Source organism: Hemitrygon akajei, chromosome 8, assembly GCF_048418815.1.
Source record: "Hemitrygon akajei chromosome 8, sHemAka1.3, whole genome shotgun sequence".
Lineage (NCBI taxonomy): Eukaryota > Metazoa > Chordata > Chondrichthyes > Myliobatiformes > Dasyatidae > Hemitrygon > Hemitrygon akajei.
Window position 1 is genome coordinate 147,441,786 of NC_133131.1, and position 19,033 is coordinate 147,460,818.

Genomic DNA, 19,033 nt, shown 5'->3' on the forward strand with positions numbered 1-19,033 from the left:
TAACACATTCTAAGCACGTTTTGAACAGAAGGGAAACGGGTATGTCACCACCCATCCTGGTAGTCTCCAGTGTACCTGAACCTTCAGTTGCGGTCATAAGATCAGACTTCCAGAGACAGAACTTGTGGAAAGAATTGGACCAAGATGTTGTCCCTGGCCATATACTTTGACCTTGTGTGGATCATCTGGCAGCGTTATTTGCAGACAATTTTAACCTCTCTCTGCTTCAAAGTGTGGTTCCCTCCTGATTTAAGAAGACCACTATCTTCCCAGTACCCAGGAAAAACAAGATACCGTGCTTTAATGACTTGTACCCTGTGACCCCCATCTACCATCATGAAATGCTTTGAGAGGCTGGTCATGGTATACATCAACAATTTGAACTACTAAAAGTTGCCTACCACCAAAACAGGTCTAAGGCACGTGCCATCTCCCTGGCACTAAGTTTATCTCAGGAGCATCTGGCCAATAAAGGCACCTATGTCAGACAATTTAGCCTTCAATCTTCAAAGCAAACTCATCGACGAACTCTGGACCTTGGAAGTCAATGGCTCCATCTGCAAATGAATCTTTCACTTTTTGACCAGCAGTAAACATAACTGAGCACTGGTTCTCCACAAGGTTGCTTCCTCAGTCCCCTACTCTACTCCTGTGCCCTCATGACTATGTGGCCAAATTCTGGTCTAAATCCATCTACTGTAGAGGGCTGCACCTCAAATAATGATGAGTTGGAGTTAGTGAGCATAATGACATGGATGTTCGATTGATTATTTGTTTTTTTTTTACTATGTGCATGATTTGTCCTCTTTTGCACAGTTTTTGCTGTGTATGTGTGTGTGTGTGTTTTTAGTGAATTCTATTGTGTTTCTTTCTTTTGTGCGTGCTTGCAAGAAGATGCATCTCAAGGTTGTATATGGAATACAAGCTTTGATAATAAATTTGAACTTTGATGGTGTCATGACCACTACCTTTCCCTCAATGTCAACAAAACTGACTTCAGAAGGGGGTTGGGGGGGGGGGGGTATACATGCTGCTGTCTACAGCAACGGAGTTGAAGTTGAGAGGATTGAGAGCTTCAAGTTATCATCAAAGTAATATATGTCACTATATTTATTTAATTATTGAGCTACAGCACAGAGTAGGCCCTTCTGACCCTCTGAGTCATGCTGCCCAGCAATTCCCTGATTTAATCCTGGCCTAAACACAGGACAATTTACAATGCCCAATTAACCCACCAAACGGTACATGTTTGGACTGGGGGAGGAAACCAGAGCACCTAAAGGAAAGCTAAGCGGTCACGTTGAGAAAATACAAACTCCTTACAAACAGTAGTAGCAGTAGGAGTAGGGTCAGTGGTACTGTAAAGTGCTGCGCTAACCATTAAGCTAACATGTCGCCTTTAGACAGCCCTGAGATTCATTGTCTTGTGGGTTTTTCTGGTTGGCTGCCAGTCAGCAGTGGTGTTCTGCAGGGGTCAATGTTGAGAACGCTTATTTTTATGCTGTATATCAATAATTTGGATGATGGAATAGATCGTTTTGTTTCCAAGTTTGCAGATGATTTGAAGATTGGTGGAGGGGCAGGTGGGGTTGAGGAAACAGGTAGGCTGCAGAAGGACTTTGACAGATTAGGAGAACGGGCAAGAAAGTGGCTAGCAAATGAAATGCAATGTTGAAAAATGCATGGTCATGTACTTTGGTAGTAGAAATAAATGTGCAGACTATTTTCTAAATGGGGAGAAAATCCAAAAGTCTGAGATGCAAAGGCACTTGGGCATCCTTGTGCAGCACAAGCTAAAGGTGAACCTGCAGGTAGAGTTGATGGTGAGGATGTCAAATGCAATGCTAGCGTTCATTTCAAGAGGCCTAGAATACAAGAGCATTGGTGTGATGCTGAGGCTTTATAAGGGACTGGGGAGGCCTGACCTTGAGAATTGTGAACAGTTTTGGACTCCTCATCTAAGAAAAGATGTGCTGGCATTGGAGAGGGTTCAGAGGAGGCTCACAAGGATGACTCTGGGAATGAAAGGGTTATCATGTGAGGAACGTTTGATAGCTCTGGGTCTGTACTCGCTGGAATTCAGAAGAACAAGGGGGGGGGGGGGATCTCATTGAAACCTTCTGAATGTTGAAAGGCCTAGATATGGTAGATGTGGAAAGGATGTTTCCCATGGTGGGCGAGTCAACAATAAAAGGGCACAGCCTCAGGATAGAGAAGCATCCATTTACAACAGAGATGTAGAGAAATTTCTTTAGACAGAGGGTGGCGAATTTGTGGAATTTATTACCACAGGCAGCTGTGGAGGCCAGGTTGTTGGGTGTATTTAAGGCAGAGCTTAATCATTTCTTGATTGGACATGATATCAAAGGTTCTGGGGTGAAGGCCAGGGAGTAGGTCTGAGAAGGGTAGAAAAAAAGGATCAGCTATGATTGAATGGTGGAGTAGACTAGATGGGCCAAATGGCCTATTTCTGCTTCTATGTCTTATGGTCTTCACAATAAATCCAAGAAGTACAACAGAATCAGTAAAAACATGCATGGAAAGACAAACAACTAACGTGAAAAAGACAACAAATTGTGCAAATACAAAAGAAAATAATAATAAATAAACAAACAATAAATATCAAGAACATAAGATGAGGTCCTTGAACGTGAGTCCAAAGGTTGTGCAAACAGTCCAATAACAGGGCAAATGAAGTTGAATAAAGTTATCTCCTTGAGTTCAAGAGCCTGATGATTGAGAGGTGCTAACTGTTCTTGAAACTGGAGGGCGTCTGGTTTTCTCCTCCTGAAGTCAATATTTGACTCCTTGCTCTTGCTGACATCGAATGAGAGTTTGCTTTTGTGGCACCATTCAGCCAGATTTTCAATCTTCCTTTTATATACTGATGAGAACATAGTTTCTAGACGTGAACATGATCAACAGCCTGTCTTGATCCAACCATTCTGATATCATGGCCAGGAAAGTTCACCAATGTCGACTCTTACCAATCTTTTTCCGTGCACATAGAAAATCATCTGTCTGGATGCATCATGGCAACTGCTTAGCATATGACTGGAATAAACTGCAGAGAGTTGTGGACACAGCTCAGCACATTACAGGAACCACCCTCCTCTCTATGCAGTCTGTCTGTACTTCTTGCTGCATCAGTAAAGCGGCCAGCATAATCAAAGACCCCGCCCAACCTAGATATTCTCTCTTCCCCAGTCCAGAAAACACAGGCTACCAGGGTAGAGACAACTACATTCCACTGTTATAGGACTCTTGAGTGGAGCTCTTGCATAGTATGGTGAACTCCTGGCCTCACAATCTTCCTCATTATGATCTTGCATTTTATCATTTACCAACACTGCACTTTTTCAGCAGCTGTTACACTTCATACTGCATTTTTACTGTTTTATCTTATTCTAGCTGAATGAACTGTGTAGTAATTTGATCTGTATAAACAGTAGAGAAGACAAACCTTTTTACTGTATCTTAGTATGCATGGTGTTGGCGTGTGGCCTAGTGGATAAGGCATTGGTCTAGTGATCTGAAGGTCACTTGTTCGAGCCTCAGCTGAGGCAGTCTGTTGTGTCCGTGAGCAAGGCACTTAACCACACATTGCTCTGCGACGACACCGGTGCCAAGCTGTATGGGTCCTAGTGCCCTTCCCTTGGACAACATCGGTGGCGTGGAGAGGGGAAGGGTTGCAGCTTGGGCAACTGCCGGTCTCCCATACAACCCTGCCCAGGCCTGTGCCCTGGAAACCTTCCGAGGCACAAATTCATGGTCTCACGAGACTAACGGATGCCTATATAAAGTATATGTGACAATAATAAACTAATACCAATATCAATATTCAATAGTTTCATTTAATATCAGAGAAATGTATGCAAGATAGATCCTGAAATTCTTGTTCTTTGTAGATATCCATGAAAACAGAAGAACAGAACAGTGCCTCACAGAATGAGTAACAGTTAAAATGTTAGGAACCCAAAGCAACCCCTACTCCCCCCTCCCATGCACAAGCAGCAGCAAAGCAACGATCCTCCCCCCACTTCCTCAAAAAAGCATCAGCACCCTCCATCCACCAAGCAAAGTCCCCAAGAAAGACCATGATTTTTGCATAGTAGGGGAATTAAAGATTATGGGGAAAAGGTGGGTGGAGATGAGACCTTGGCCAGATCAGCCATGATCTTATTGAATGGTGGATCAGGCTCAACGGGCCAGATGGCCTACTCCTGCTCCTACTTCTTATGATTTGCAGTACAACAAAAATCTAATTGTTTCCCTGACAATTCGACATACCACAGGCTCTCTCTCGCTCTCTCCCTAATAAAGGGAAAAAGAGGTGTCCCCCTTTCACAGTGCAAGGGGAGAATAACAAAACAGCTCACTGCTTTGCGATGATGAAGTCTGTCGCATCGTTTTTATTTTGCTCTGCTTTTACCATTAACCTTGCCAGGCACGGCCCTTCTCTGTGTAAAAAATCCATCCCAAATGTCTCAAACGTTTTCCCTCTCACCTTAAAGCTATGTCCTTTAAAATATGAAACAGTAATGAAAAACATTGACATTTCACTCATCTGAGATTGAACGATGGTCATAGTATGTAACATGGCAACTGCACGGGTTGGGAGAGTGGACAGTGAAATAAGACAGGTGGCTACAGTGCATTTATGCAATTTAAAAATGTGTTTTCAGACTGGTGGCTCAGTGGTTTGTCCTGGAGATGGAGGACTGTCCATGTGTGTGGGTGGGTAGGTGGTAGGGTGAGTGGGAGAGAGGAGTAGAGCTTGTCTTGCCTTTATTGCTTGTGTTCTGTGTTGTTTTGCCAGACATTGTGGGTGTGCTATGCTGGTGCCGGTGACACTTGTAGGCCGCCCCCAGCACATCCTTAAGTTAACGCAGACAATGTATGTTCCGATGTACACGTATAAATAAATCTAAATCTGAAATGAGAAATCTGAGAAAGAAGGTGGCCAGTCACTGAAGGTCTATGGAAGTGAATGTGTAAGAGCAGAGACAAAAGACATTAAAGGAGGATTTTAGGCTGTGAGAGTTAAGATTAAAATGGGGAAAAAGGACGGCTCATTACAGTTGTTCAGTGATAGATAGGTATTAGACAAGGAGGGTATGATAATCTTCATTAAAGTTTGCAGACAGTTGGAAGGCTGAAGAGGTGAGGAGATGGTGGTTTCAGTCACATAAGATGTCATTTTTGATTTTGATAATTGTTCTTTCATTTTGCTGTAACAAAGTGGGAAAGGTTCCAAGATGAGCCAACATGAAAGGTTCCACACGATAGGCTTATTCAGAAAGTCAGAAGGCATGGGATCCAGGGAAGTTTGGCCAGGTGGATTCAGAATTGGCTTGCCTGCAGAAGGCAGAGGGTCGTGGTGGAGGGAGTACATTCAGATTGGAGGGTTGTGACTAGTGGTGTCCCACAAGGATCTGTTCTGGGACCTCTACTTTTTGTGATTTTTATTAACGACCTGGATGTGGGGGTAGAAGTGTGGGTTGGCAAGTTTGCAACGACACAAAGGTTGGTTGTGTTGTAGATAGTGTAGAGGATTGTTGAAGATTGCAGAGAGACATTGATAGGATGCAGAAGTGGGCTGAACAGTGGCAGATGGAGTTCAACTCGGAGAAGTGTGAGGTGGTACACTTTGGAAGGACAAACTCCAAGGCAGAGTACAAAGTAAATGGCAGGATACTTGGTAGTGTGGAGGAGCAGAGGGATCTGGGGGTACATGTCCACAGATCACTGAAAGTTGCCTCACAGGTAGATAGGGTAGTTATGAAAGCCTATGGGGTGTTAGCTTCCATAAGTCGAGGGACAGAGTTTAAGAGACACGATGTAATGATGCAGCTCTATAAAACTCTAGTTAGGCAACACTTGGAGTACTGTGTCCAGTTCTGGTCGCTTCAGTATAGGAAGGATGTGGAAGCATTGGAAAGGGTACAGAGGAGATTTACCAGGATGCTGCCTGGTTTAGAGAGTATGGATTATGATCAGAGATTAAGGGAGCAAGGGCTTTACTCTTTGGAGAGAAGGAGGATGAGAGGAGACATGATAGAGTTGTACAAGATATTAAGAGGAATAGACAGAGTGGACAGCCAGCACCTCTTCCCCAGGGCACCACTGCTCAGTACAAGAGGACATGGCTTTAAGTTAAGGGGAGGGAAGTTCAAGGGGGATATTAGAGGAAGGTTTTACACTCAGAGAGTGGTTGGTGCGTGGAATGCACTGCCTGAGTCAGTGGTGGAGGCAGACACACTAGTGAAGTTTAAGAGACTACTAGACAAGTATATGGAGGAATTTAAGGTGAGGGGTTATATGGGAGGCAGGGTTTGAGGGTCGGCACAACATTGTGGGCTGAAGGGCTTGTTATGTTCTGTACTATTCTATGTTCTATATGACACTCTGGGTACAGTCTTTGAGAGGTGCCCACCAAGTTCACGTTACTGCCTTCTACACAAAATTTCCCAGTAAATTGTATTGCACATGTATACCCAACGTTAACTCTACTTGAACCATAATCATTTAATTTTACACGAATATAGGATCAGAGGTAGGCCACCAAGCCCCTGAAGCCTGCCTCACCACTCAAAATGATCTATGCTGGCCTCAATTAATCATCTGTATCTTTTCTCATAATCCCCAATCTTTTGAATATTTATTGTCCTACCACCCTAAATGTCTGATTTTTTTTTGGCTCTCACTACCTTCAGCATCCCCATATTTAGTTGTTCACAATTTTACTTTCCAAAGCTCCTAAACAAAGCTCCACAGCATCTCCAACCAAACCTTTGGCCACATTTTCTAGTATCTCCTTCTATAACTTTGTCAAATTTTGCTTAATGGCACTCTTGGCTACTTTATAAAATGATGTTGACTAACCTGTCCTTACCCATTAACTCTCCCTCCCAAGAGACTAGAGCTGCACAGAACACCAGAAATGGTAAGAAAGTACTTCAGATGAAATCATCCCATGATTTGCATACAATTATAATACGTATCCCTTATTTGGCTGAACATTACAACATTCAACATAACTTCAAAGAGCAAAGCTGCAAATTTGGTTCTGCTGACATGTAACTGAAGGAATAGCTCCCCCTCTGGCACAGGTTAAACCACTTACAGTAAAGTCAAAGCCTTTTGGCCACTTCGGGAGGAAGTGGAGAACAGATGCACATCACATTAGTCACAATAATAGCTTTGCAAGGGAATTTGCTTGATGCTTTGCAGGCTTACTCAATGCAGAAAAATAACATGTGATTGCTGCTTCTGCCCCCAAACCCCCACATGAAGTTGTAACAGATTTAAATTTTATATATAGTTTTGGACTTGGACTAAAAATGCAGAAAATTAACAGCTTCAACCTTCCAAACACATGTTGATCAAAATTTATATATCTCTTTTCATTGAAAGTTTACGAGGTCATCCACTGTTGATCGACCAGGACATTAGATATGTGATGAAGGAGAAACTTCTATACACATAGACACATGGGAGTCTATTTTACTACAAAAACAATATAGCCAGCATTTTGTTTGTGAATGATGGCAGCTCCTGATGCATGGTGTTTGGGGGGGGGGGGGGGGGAAAGAGAAGGAAGAACAGAACTGCTTTGGAAATGAAAATCCTTTTGATTCAACCCCGGAGCTTGAAATCAAAATATCTCTGAAGACAACTTCAGACAACACAGCAAGCAGCGAGTTAAAATGCACTCGGCTCAGCAGCCATCAAAACAAGGTAGGTGCAACTTTAAAGATCGTCGAGAACTGGCAGTACTGGAAAAGCTGCCCTTGCTTTGTCCCAAGCAGCTTAGAGCGCACCCAACCTGCAACCAAACGCAACTCAAAGCTACAACCAGCCACTTCGGGCTCACGCTATATATACGCTGCTAAAAATAGCTTGCTACCGTCTCCACCAATCGACTGGCAGCAGTGGGGCAACAACTGCGTGACGCCGTTAACCAATCAATTTCTGTGTTACATCGGACGGGCCAATACACTGTTCTCGAGGGCTGCCCTGGGCGGAGCGTCGTGCGCTCCCATTGGTCACCCATGACATCATGCACGGAGCGGCGACACGAGGTGGTGTGATTGGTTGAGGGGCGGAGGGGGAAAGAGGGAGGGGCTTGCGGGCAAGGCAGATCACGTGGAAGAGAAAGGGGCGGGACGGTGGCCGTTCGGCTGGGCTTCTCTCTCAATAGGGAAGTAGAGCTCCGCTGCGTTGTCGGTGTTCATGTATATGAGAGAGTGAGAGATAGGGGGTCTCTCACTCTATCTCTTCCTTCTCATTCTGACGGCTGGCTCGGGTTAACCTTCTGCATCTTTGTGTTGTATTATCTGCCTTTTTTTGTTGAGAAACTTTTCGCCTATTGAACCATTTGAACTTTAAATACAAAAGAAAAGAGAAATACTGAACTAGTACGATCACAACCAAACAGCATGGATGTTCTACCGAGGTGCAGCATTTTCCAAGAGCTTCAGATTGTGCACGACACTGGCTACTTTTCAGGTCGGGCATCACTTGAAGAATATTGGCAGCAGGTGAATATTAGTTATTTTGAAGGAGGGTATTTTGTGTGTGCCCGTGTGTGTATATGTTTGACTGCCGTACACAATGACACGCATTTGTTAGACTAGCTGTCTATTGCTTTCGAGCCTATTTCTCATTTTGTAATACCCAACGTTATTTGTTTCTTTATTTTTGTAATTGTTACTGCATGCATCTCTGCTGGATAAAGGATTTGCTGTATCGAATCAGATTTGCACTTGGGATACTTCTAGCAGACTCCAGTTTGCAAGACCCAAACTGACTCAAATTTGCCAGTTGCAGCAACTGTCAAATTGCCAAGTGTAATAAAAAAAACTTGAGAGCTGTATTGACTATTGTCAGCTCATCGAGTCTTCCAAACAAGTTAAAGCCACCATAAACAAGCTATTAGCATTTTTACATCGATTGCTATTTTGTACCTGAAATATTTTTTAGAATAATATGCTAACCAGAAGACCTGCCAGTCGTATCCTGGTGGTTTTATTTTGTATTTACAAATGTAGTTGAAAGGAATGTCGTTTGAAGTAGCTTACTGTAATGTTTCCCTCGAGATAACGCAAATTACCATAAGAATAGCAAAAGATAAACCGAGTTCAAATGCTCATGATGTTTGTCGAAGACCGAAGGATGGTTTGAACAGCATGGAGATACAGCTTGTTTAAAGCCCTTGCGTTGTGTAATTGCATGCGTCTTCAAACCGACTCCCCCCCCCCCCCCCCATCCCCACCGCCCCCCCATCCCCTGTTCTTCAAAAGAAGCTGAAACATTCAGTACGTGATTGAAATTGATCCAAGTAGTTTCCTTCAGGCATTTGGGATTTGGGCAGACAGCCAAACTCGTCTTCTCTTAGCCTTGAGAGGCATTTTTACTACAGCGAAATACAATTTGGTTTTGCAGTTAATGTGTTTACTGGGAGGTTTGGCTTGGAGGAGGAGACAGAAGTGTTCAACACGGTTTGCAATGTTTCATTTTGGAACCGTGCTCTTTCAAAAAATAAAATCTTGCATCAAATTCAGGAGCGAGTTTAACAAATAATAAGGAACAGTCGTCGGTAATGAACTTTTTACTTTGTTGATGTAATAGATATCCTGTTCAATATCCGATGAAGTATTGTGAAATGCCGAATGAGGAACATAAATGATTGTAAAGGCAAAATAATACCGATTCAATTTTTTTAAAAATCGCAATTAGTCTGCACATAGTAATGAATCCCACTTTTGTAGAAAAATAAGGTGGCCAATAAGACAAAATTGTTTTAAAACCACTGCAAAACACGAATCCAGTAATTTTAATTAAGAGTACACTGAGGTTTCCATCTGTGGTTTCATTATTTGTAGGCAACAATTCAAAAGCAAAAGAGCATAGTTCATTTTTTTTTAAAGAGTTTCTTGCATTGATTCATTGGCTGCCGTGAACACGGTTGGTAAATGCTGAGCCAAGCAACTTGTGGTAAAAGCCAATACAAAAAAAAAGCAGCGTTGCTCACGCCATTCTGCCCCCCTGCGTTTTTTCCATGTTTGAGAGGGACTCGTGTAGATGGGAGAAACGTAAAGGAAGTATCTTCTAATGAGGAAACAGCATGATGACTCACTTAGCGTTGTTTGCCAAAGATACAGAGAGAAAGGGGGGGAAATGTTTTTGCACTACGGGACTTCCCAAGAGCATTCCAGAGTAATTTCCTTTGCTGCATCCTGTTGAACATTGCTTTCCTATATTTTTTTTCCCTAATTAGTATTTTAGTCAACACACAAAGAAGGTGAACTAGGCCAAGGTTTCTCGGTTTGACTATAAGCTGGTGAGATCCATTCCTGAGCACGAAATTCTTTTGAAATAGCTTGATAGGTCACGTTTACACATACAGGAAGCTGCGGTTCTTTGGTAGTCTCTCTTTTGAATCCAGTACAGTGAGTCTGTCAGCCTTATTAAATATGGCTTTCTGTTGTCAGTTACAATAGAAAGTTGGTTTTGAACAGGTTTTCGAGTGGAGGGAATCCAGTTCTGCTTTCAATTGGATCCGACTCGCATAATGACACAGTCTTGTTCATCTAAGCAAATGAATATATATATTAAAGGAAGGAGAAGTTTCTTCTGTGGCAAGATAGCTACCACTAAAAGTCACCTCCCTCTAAGTTCTGGTGAATTAATGTGACGATGTAGTTGGTGACCTCATCAGTACTGCTCAGCATATTTGATTGTGCTTAGTGTTAAACACAGTTCTTACAAACAATAAAAACGAAAGTGTTCTTTTTATATTTAAATAACATTTAAAGAGTGCCTTTGGCTTCAGAGTACAAGCAGAAAGAAGAAAAAGCTATTTGGCCCCTTGTTTCTACTCCACTGTTCAAAAAGATCATGATTCACTTTTCACTTCAGGGACTCTTTTCTGAGCTAAAGTCTTATCTCTCAATATCCAGTAACCTATTGTTCCTTATCTTGAATTTATTCATCGACATAACCCTTGCTGTACCCCCTTTCCAGGTTTGAAGTATTTTAGAAATCCTAACTGGTGAAATGATTGCATTTTCATACCTTTTTTTAAAATTTAAAAGAAATCTGGTGGCTGCAAAATTGAATCCGGGTCCTTTGCAGAGCTGCAACTTCCTTTTATTAACCTTTACTCGTATCTCTCTTTCAGACTTGCCTGGAGTTGGAGCGGTACCTTCAAAGTGAGCCCTACGTTTCGGCTTCTGACTTTAGATTCGATGGACAGGATGACATCCTGAGCAAAATCATTATGGTCTGTGGGGACAAGGATGAAACTGACAAGAAGAATGCAAACTTAATGGAAGAGGAGAGCCAGGAAAATCAGAACCTAGAAACAAATAGCATGAGCTCTGATGTAAGCAGCGAGTCCCTTGACAGCTCCGAGGAACTTTCACCTACGGTAAACTATACCTCAAACCCTTTGAATACTGGCCTGGTGAACTCTGGAAATGTAAACTCTCCAGTTCTGTCCACCCCTCCCTCGTCTCCAGAACTAGCCAAGGAGTCTTCTCAGCAGCTGTGGAACAACCCACCAGCAAACATTCCCGAGCTGAATGCAGTTAAAATTCGTGGTGGAAATTCTACAAAATCGTTGGAAAAATCTAGTCCGGTGAATGGTGAAGCGTCACCCGATGGCAGGAGAAGGGTCCATTGGTGTCAGTTCAATGGATGTAGGAAAGTTTACACCAAAAGCTCACACCTAAAAGCACATCAACGTACTCACACAGGTTAGTAGAGAACTGCACGAGTGTCTGGAGAACAGTTAATGTTTCCTTCTTTGTATGTTTTGTTTGCTAATTCACTTTTTGATCTAGGCTAACAACTGAAATGAGCTACAATAAATACAGTTCATCTTTAAGGTCTGATGCTGAAGTTGTTCACGGAATATTAATAAGTATGTCTGTGCAGCCTCTGGGGCAAGGCAGAAGATAGAACTATTTGCAAAGATTCTTTCAATGAACTGGCTTAGATGGGCTGAATGGCCTCTTTCCCTTCTGTGTAGTGCTATGATCCCTTGGATTTTTTTTCCTACAAGTTTTTTTTACCTCTTCTGTTTGGCCCCAAACATTACAGAAGAAAGCAGAGCCTCTTTAAAGTGGTCAAGTTTCTTCTTGTTTTGCATGGCAAGAAACAACAGTTGTGTAGGCATATAATTGAAGTGTCGGGCAGTGGCTTTAAAGACCCACGTGTGAATTCCAGCCTGCAATGACATTTAGACTTGGCAATCCTCTTTCAAGGAAGAATGTTAAGCAATTTGACAGAGTGCTTTTTTCAAAAGCAGGGTGGTTCTTTTGGTTGTTGGGTTTAGAATGAATAATACACCATCTTTTAGCCATTCGGCTAATGACAATATTCGAAGATCTGTGTATAAAGTGCTGGGAGAAATGGCATGACGGGCAATAAAAGCATGGGTTGTTGTATTAAGCCAAGCCAATTATCAGTCAGCAAAGTCAGGGTACACCGTGGATCATAAGCATTTAATCAAAAGACCCTATTCCCTACAGAAAGAGAGCCTCTGGTATGGGATCTAAAAGAGGACTGGAATTTCGGGTAATTATTTGCAGCCTAATTGCTACGTAGTTTTATAACCACAGAAACAAACTTTACCCAAACACAATCCTGCTTTCAAAATATCTGCAGCGCAGTGTTTGCTGCAAGTCAGCTCAATTTAATTTTTATCTTACTGCCTCAAAGACGCCATTGCTTAAAGGGAATAGATACTACTTTTGTTTGGAAAGGTTGGGGGTGGTGTAGCTTGTGTGCAGGATTATTGATGAAACAGTCACTCTGCCATTTCATCTATTCCTGATCTGATTTGGTAATCCATACTGCAGATGCTCCCTTTGTTAATGCATGGACTAGGATGAATGTCCTCTTGGTTTAGGACTGCCCATTTAAAAATGTATGTTACTGTACTTTTCTGGGACACTCAAGGTTCTGTGTAATATGAAAAGTGTTATTCCTGTTCTATTTGTGTGCCAAAAATAATGCACGTCAATTTTCGCCAATGCTTTCAAACACCAGGAAAGAATGTTTCCTGAGAGGAATCATTTCAAGATTATTTGAACTTAAAGTAATCAACTTAGTGATACACATTCCTGAGATCTCACTAACACGGATATTCATAAATCCATGTCTAATCTGTATTATCCCATTTCTTTCGGATGGAGTTACAGCCTATTAACGCCCTGCTACAAACCCTGCCCACTATAACTGTATAAAACGAGTCACATTTTTAAAGCGATCTACCCAAAAACATAAATTGTGAATTGAGCAATGGAAGCTGTGATTCCAGTAGCATAACATTAGTGAGGGAAGCTTCTGAAAACCTTACTGGTGTCTAGAGTGTACGATCAGTTGCCTGAATGCTGGCGTGGCTCCATTAAAGTCAGTGTAAGCCAACACTTTTAGACATCTTACACGGAAGGATACAACAATGCTAAGAGCAATTTTCAAAATTTCTAAACAAAGAGATGGGCTGAGTGCTGGTTTCAATACGGGAAATGAAGTGGAGAGGCACATCAGGGATTTTAGAAAGTCAGAATGCTCAGACATAATACTTGGAGACTTTGTATCAGATTTAAAGTCTCTGTTCTGAATTCTTTGGGAAACAAGGCAATAGGAAATTTAAAATGCAATGCCAAGGCAATTGTTGTTGCACGCTGTTCAAGTGGCTTTGGGATAATCAAATCTTTTTTTCAAATAATTACATTCCTCTGAAATTGGTTTAATTAACATTTCATTCTTGCACAGTTTAATTGCCAGCCTCTGAAGCAGTGTTAATACATTTGGTCATGAAATAAAAACATATTCTATGTATTTCCTTATGGCTCCCTTTGCTTCTCTGTGGCTCGGTTACAGGCACGTAGTGGCAGAGGAGAATCGTCTTCTGTTGGCATTATGATGTATCAAAGCACTCAGCAATACTACTGCTGCCAATGCTATGTTGCAGGCAGTCATAAACGGACATGCTTAATAACATTCTGCAAATAGCTTGTGTATCAGGCCTTAAATATATGTACAGAGCTTTAATATGTTTCACTGTATTTGCACTCTTAAAGTAAAAGGTGACATGGCAAATATTGTCACTCAAGTGTTTCTGTGATTTAGTTGCTGTTTTTTAAAAAAAAACTGGAGCCAACAACATGTATGACAAAAATCACAAAACCTGATGATCTTGTGCTCTTTCTCTTTCACTTTCTTTCCATATATGCCTTTATTGTACTCTCACCTTCTATCAAAGCTGATTACTGGAAAATCATAAATATTAATGGTGACTGAAATTTGAATCACAACTAGCTGGTACTTAGACCTCACGCCTCATTTTTATTTTGACAAGTTACTATCAAGTCAGTGCATATCGTTAATATATATCTTGGAATGCCAGCGGGTTTTTTATTTTAAAAAAGGCGTCTTTATTTTTTGCATTGAAAATGGTACAGTTTCTCAGCCAAGTCTGCTGTTTGATATGCCCCTTTTTAACGTCCACAGGTGAAAAGCCTTACAGGTGTTCGTGGGAAGGCTGTGAATGGCGATTTGCACGAAGCGATGAACTTACGAGGCACTTCAGGAAACACACTGGGGCAAAACCATTTAAATGCACTCATTGTGACAGGTATGAGAGGGTTGTAATCACTTAAATCAAATAGCTTTGACTAGCTTTAATTTGTTAATTTTGTTATATTTCAGACTTAATCGGGTTATCACTGATGTAAAGCAATCAAGATCGCTATTTTGTGATCTGTGCATTGAATTCTTAGTGTTATAGAAAAACTAAGAGTGACGGGAGTAGATGTTTTATAGGTGTTTCAAAGGAAGGAAATGATACATTGATTTTTCTTTTATTGTTGGGTAGCATTGAAGGATAAAAAAAATATAGAACAACTTGGAAACATATCACCAGTTTTCTTGACAACTTAATTAAAAAAAATATATATTGACGTAAAGATGCAGGGAACTGTTGTAAATGCTTTTTCCCAAACATAGGCCATTCTCATTCCTAACTATCTACTGGGTATCAAAACAAATTACCAATTGAAAATGTTAGAGATAACACTGTTGCTGCAATTTTAACAGTTACTTTCTGACTATAACATTCAGTCTGGAAGACCGATAGGATTTTAATTTTCCATGACAGTTTAAAATCTACTGGGAAGAGTCGTTGCTTCTATTTAAACTAAATTGGAATTTTCTTGCAAAAGAGGGAGCAGCGTGTCTTAAGAGTTGATCATCCTTTGCTAATAACTCATAATTCTTTGAAAGCAAAGGTGTGCATGTGGACTTCTGCAGCCAAAATTTGAGTTTGGGCATTTTGAAGGAAGATTGCGCAATGGTAATACTTTGAATAAAATGTGAAGCAATCGTGGCAAAAAGATAACTTAATAATATTTCCTTGATAATTCAGCAGTGAAGTGGCAAATAGCAATGAATCCTCCAAGCATGCATTGCGTTGTACGACTTTGCTTCTTGCAGGCTCCTTCCGCTAAGGCCACAACAGATGTTAAGACTGTAACCCCACAAGACAACAGGGATATCTTTCTAGCTTGTTGTTTTCTATTTGGCACCACTAAAGTTTCATATATAGTCATTACCTTATGTGCTGGGGGTTTAGTTCTTTAAGAAGATACAGTCTGGGGTTAAAGAGTGCAAGGCCTTGAGCAGAGTCCATTCTGTGTACTGATAATGGCTTTTGTGTGTACCAATTACGTTGAACTAAAATACATGGTAATTTTTGTAAACTGTGTCTTGAGAAAGTCATTGAGATTTTTATAAGTATGGATCATATTGCGGAAAACTGGGAATTGTTAAAAATATATATGTATTCTACTTTTCTGCCAATAACAATATGCAGCTCTAACCCTAGATCGATAAATGTCAATGAAAGGAAACCAGAGATGATGGACATGTAAAATAAAAACAAAAATTGCTGAAAATACTCAGCAGGTCAGGCTGTATTCATGGGATGACAAGGTGGTTTAATGTTTTCAAAATGAAATGTTAACTGCTTCTCTTCCCACACGTGGCCTGGCCTGAGTGTTTCCAGCATTTTCTCCGAATCTATTCTCACAAACTTGAACAGAAATCAAACTGTTTTCAGAATACAAAATGCTGCTTCTCAAAAGTCACTGTTTTTTTTCCCTCTTCCCTCATTGCTTGTCCTCTTTGTGTTCCCACACCAGGTGTTTCTCGCGGTCTGATCACTTGGCACTTCACATGAAGAGACACATCTGAGAGTGCAGAATGAAAGTTTGTTGGCGATTCAGCTTCACAATTGAACTGCCACACGAGGAGGAACGTATGCTCCAGCCAAAGCATGCCATTTTGCACCCTACCCAGTAGCCTCCAGGACCTTTATTTGTCAGGGTGTTCTCAGAGACTGTTAAGAGTGAGAGGCGGCATAGCATCTGTGGTGGATGGTATCTGGGAATTTTCCTGGATGCATACATTGGTACCTAACGTTATGAGTGGCTGCCAAGTTCCTGCTGTGAGCATGTGCACTGAGAACATGGTTGACTAAGGCTGATTGTATGATGAGAGGACCAATGATTTTTTTCTTGTGGTGAGGTAAGATTGCTTTAAAGTGGGCTGGATGAGTGTGTGTGAGCGCGATCGAAAGAGAAAGGTAGAGAGAGGGACGTGCCTGGAGATGGGATAACCGCCAAATGTCTTCCCTGTTCCACGCCTTAAGCAAGGCACTGAATCTGGACAGGAGACCGACCCCTTTCCCGTGTGAGAGGAGCTTTTGGTGTCTGGTGCAGCTGATAAATGTGCAATGTGTCGAGTAGCCTTGTTCACTTGCTACAAAAAGAAAGCTAATTTGTAATCCATTGTATAAGCTGTGTATTAAGGATATAACACAACTATAACTTTCATGATAAACAGAAAGGTGTTGCATGATTCTGGGGATTGTACACTTTTCTTTCTTTGTAATTGGGGACTGCAATTTGATTCCGATTATGTGCAGTTTAAAGGAAAAAAAATCTGTTTGGGCAAATGTTACATAGAGTAAAGGAAGCCTGGACCTTTTTTGGTTGAATACCACTATAGCTTAGCAACTGATTTACTTAAGCAGCTAATTTTGGTCTTTTTATTTATGCCTGAGGACTAATTTCTGGTTTCTAAATGTTAATGCACTGTTGACATGAAATAATGGTGCCTTATGAAAGTGACCTTGCTACAGTAAGTGTAGCAATCTCATGTGGGTCACCAGACAGGGGTATGGGTGACTTGGGCTCCATTAAGGCTCCCTATCACATGATCTTGTACTCTATGCCTCTTTCTGTCTTTGACATGGAAACAATAAAAAAACTTTTCTTTAATTTTCTGAGTACAAAATGCCAATTTTTGTCTACCCAAGTATTAAATATTAGTTTTATTTTTTTATTTTGACTGAATATAATGTATTAAAATGATCTATTGAGTATATAGTAATTTCATTGAAGATGTTCTTTTTATATTATATAAAAAATATATTGATGTGCTGTAATGGTAACACATTCCTAGTACTCTGAGCATAAAAGATGACCATGACAAATCGCTTGGCTGTAAAGCACTGTTAATTCTGAAAACGCATCTTCACTTTAACCTTAATGTAGTAAAATGGAAGATTTATATTGGTTAACAGTGACATTGGAGAGACTCCAGCACAGGATGAATCAGATAAAGTGGCTCATTGGGCCCTTTGCTAGCACTAATTTTCTTTTGTTAGTCTGCTGATTCGGCACATTAGATATTGAGCTGTCTGGAGTGCAATATCTTAATTTGACCCATCAATGGTCTAGCTGAGATGCATTTCGGCAGGCAAGAGAAATGCAATTGCTAGGATTGCAAACCTAGTCAGAAAGCCATTGTGTTTCACAGTTGTGAAGGCTGACTAGAAAAACGCTTCCTGAATTTTAATCACTTAGGTGTTTTAAAAACGCACAAAAAAAAAAATCCTTGAACATCAGGAACTGCTGCTGATTAAATTGTTGGATTCAGGGTGGGCCTGGAGGGGCTGATGGAGAGGAATGGGGTTGGATGTTACTATAATGTTTACACAAACACATGGTTTTGAGGGCAGAGACATACACACTTTCCCTTCTATGCATTTTTTTATTTGCCAAAAACCATAGAGGCAGCTGCTTTTTGAAGACAATTTACAGCATTTTTTAAACTCTGCATGTGTATGCAATGCTCTACCTAGTTGTAACAAGCCACTTGATAAGAATGCCATTGACAGAAAGTTAAAAACTTGAATCAGCTTGTGCTTTTTAATGCAATATATAGAAAAAATTATGGTTGAATTCACTGGAAGAAAAGGTTAGGCCATTTACTATTTTTCTATTAACTAGCCTATGAGCAGTATCCATACTGTTCTGTGGATAATGGAGCCTTAATGAAACCGTATGACCTTGGGTTGCAATTAAAATTGTTCTTATTATTGATGTTTCACGTTTCATTTTAAAAGCCCTGTTTATCTCCAACCTCTTTGTAAAATTTTGTTATTTGAAATCTTTTTACAAGGTTTTATTTGAAATTGTTTTTTGCAAGAATGTTATATTTCTGTATGAATGTATTTTTTATTGTAAAACAATGGAAAATTCTTAACAGAATGTGCCTCTCTCGCTTCATTTCTTCCTGGTCTCTTCGAGTCTCTTGACCCTCTTTTTAGTTCCATTTATTTCAACGGCCCTCATTTTAGTGACCGTCATTCTGCCTGATGCAAGTTTAACCTTGATGCATGCGCTGTTTAATAATGTAGCAGACAATGGGCCAGAATCCTGATCAATGTCATATTTATGGAGTATTGTTGGAACACTGCAGCAACTAGCGGTGGAATGAATGGACCTGGGTTTTCAGTTGAGATACCTACAGAGTGAGAGCCTGGTCTCAATCACGCCACTATGCATCATTGCTATATTACATGTCCTCCCTTAGCAGAAGCCAAGGACTGAATTTTAAGGGGTGGAAGAGCAAGCCAAGAATTCTAATTTCTAATATGCTAGTGTTTTATAAC

At 40.8% G+C, this 19,033-nt stretch overlaps 1 protein-coding gene across 1 annotated transcript; it reads left to right on the plus strand.

Moving 5' to 3' along the window:
* The first annotated feature begins 8,181 nt into the window (after positions 1-8,181).
* Positions 8,182-18,629, plus strand: klf6a (Kruppel like factor 6a). The gene is made up of 4 exons (XM_073054834.1): positions 8,182-8,543; positions 11,186-11,762; positions 14,527-14,650; positions 16,215-18,629. The coding sequence occupies exons 1-4, from the start codon at positions 8,442-8,444 to the stop codon at positions 16,264-16,266; spliced, it is 855 nt and encodes a 284-aa protein (XP_072910935.1). The 5' UTR covers positions 8,182-8,441; the 3' UTR covers positions 16,267-18,629.
* Positions 18,630-19,033: the final 404 nt, after the last annotated feature.